Genomic DNA, 1,285 nt, shown 5'->3' on the forward strand with positions numbered 1-1,285 from the left:
CCCCCCCCCTCCAATTAAAAAAATAAATCTGGTAAGGGTGGTTTTCTCTCCCATCACACATGTATGGTCCTCATCTCTACAACTTTTATTTTTCTGTTTGTTCCTGCAAGTGCTGTAAAACTTTAACTAAAACACAAAATCTGACCTGGTGAGTGAGCTTGTTCTCATGCTTCTCTATTTTTGTACATATTTCAGTCTCATGGAGCTTTCCTCGCTGAGGCCAGAGACCGCGAAGGCTTCTTTAACTACCTTATCCGCCTCATGGTGAGCGACATGGACTGGTCCACCCGCGTGTGGGTTATGTCGGGCGCTGGGTCAGACCGATGCAGCGCTCTCGAAGTGCAGAACATTGTATATGAGCAGGACTGTGCCAGACGCTACTACCCATTTATCTGTGAAACAGGTAAAGATTGTAGATGAAAATGAAATAGATCTACTTTTGTTACCACTTTATCAGAAAAAAATTTAAAATTCAAAAGCTGTCCCCTCTTCTCTACGGAGAAAGGAGAGAGGGGAGTTGAACTTCAAGCAGTCAGGTAAGGACTGATGTGATCTTAAGTACTGTGTCTACTTAGCTGTCTGCTGTACTGCTTGATGCAGGACACACCTGTATATGTGGCTATTAACCCATAATTGCTTGATCAGGGCTGTTGCACAGGCCCTAGGCTTCATGCAAAGCTTGTGTGACTTTATATCTTGTGCTTTCATCGTCGGAGACTGCTTTCAATTCATTCTGACGTACTCAAGCTAAATGGGAAAAATATTGGGTAAAAATCTGAGTTATCACGGTTTATTTTCTTAACTGAAATGGAACTCTTCAAATATGTTTCCTCAGATCATGGGGGGGGGGGGCACTCATGGCGCAGGTAATATTGAAACAATACCAGTGGTGTTATACTTTGGACTCTCCTCACTGCTTAAAGACAAATGTGTCCTTGTTAGTAATCATTTTGGATTCACAAGCGTGAATAGTCACTGATTTTGAACATTTCTGTTGAAGCAAGCAAGTAGTGTTAAACCCAGATTACATGATCTTCAGGGGACAAGAGGATTTCTTGGTGTTTAGTAGATTTCGTGTTAAGTGAAATTGCTATGCACAGAATAAAAAGGGAAAAAAACCTTGCATTTTGTTGTTACTTGGAACATAAAACAAAGATTTTACACTACTAACCTTCTTTCACATGCCACTATAACAGGAATTAGCCAAACCTGTTCCTCTGCTCTGTGTTGTGATTCCTTCCGCAGCTTTGGGGCCCCGATGCGTTGGATTGGAATCTCACACTTC

At 41.9% G+C, this 1,285-nt stretch overlaps 1 protein-coding gene across 1 annotated transcript in view; it reads left to right on the forward strand.

The window, feature by feature from the left end:
• The window catches only part of LOC101851379 (protein bark beetle), a gene marked incomplete in the record, with an annotated part of 50,083 nt that overhangs the window by 44,903 nt on the left and 3,895 nt on the right, over positions 1-1,285 (forward strand). The window contains 1 exon segment of the mRNA XM_013089811.1: positions 196-403. Coding sequence (XP_012945265.1) covers positions 196-403 — 208 coding nt within the window.

This window comes from Aplysia californica, unplaced genomic scaffold, assembly GCF_000002075.1.
Source record: "Aplysia californica isolate F4 #8 unplaced genomic scaffold, AplCal3.0 scaffold01055, whole genome shotgun sequence".
NCBI lineage: Eukaryota > Metazoa > Mollusca > Gastropoda > Aplysiida > Aplysiidae > Aplysia > Aplysia californica.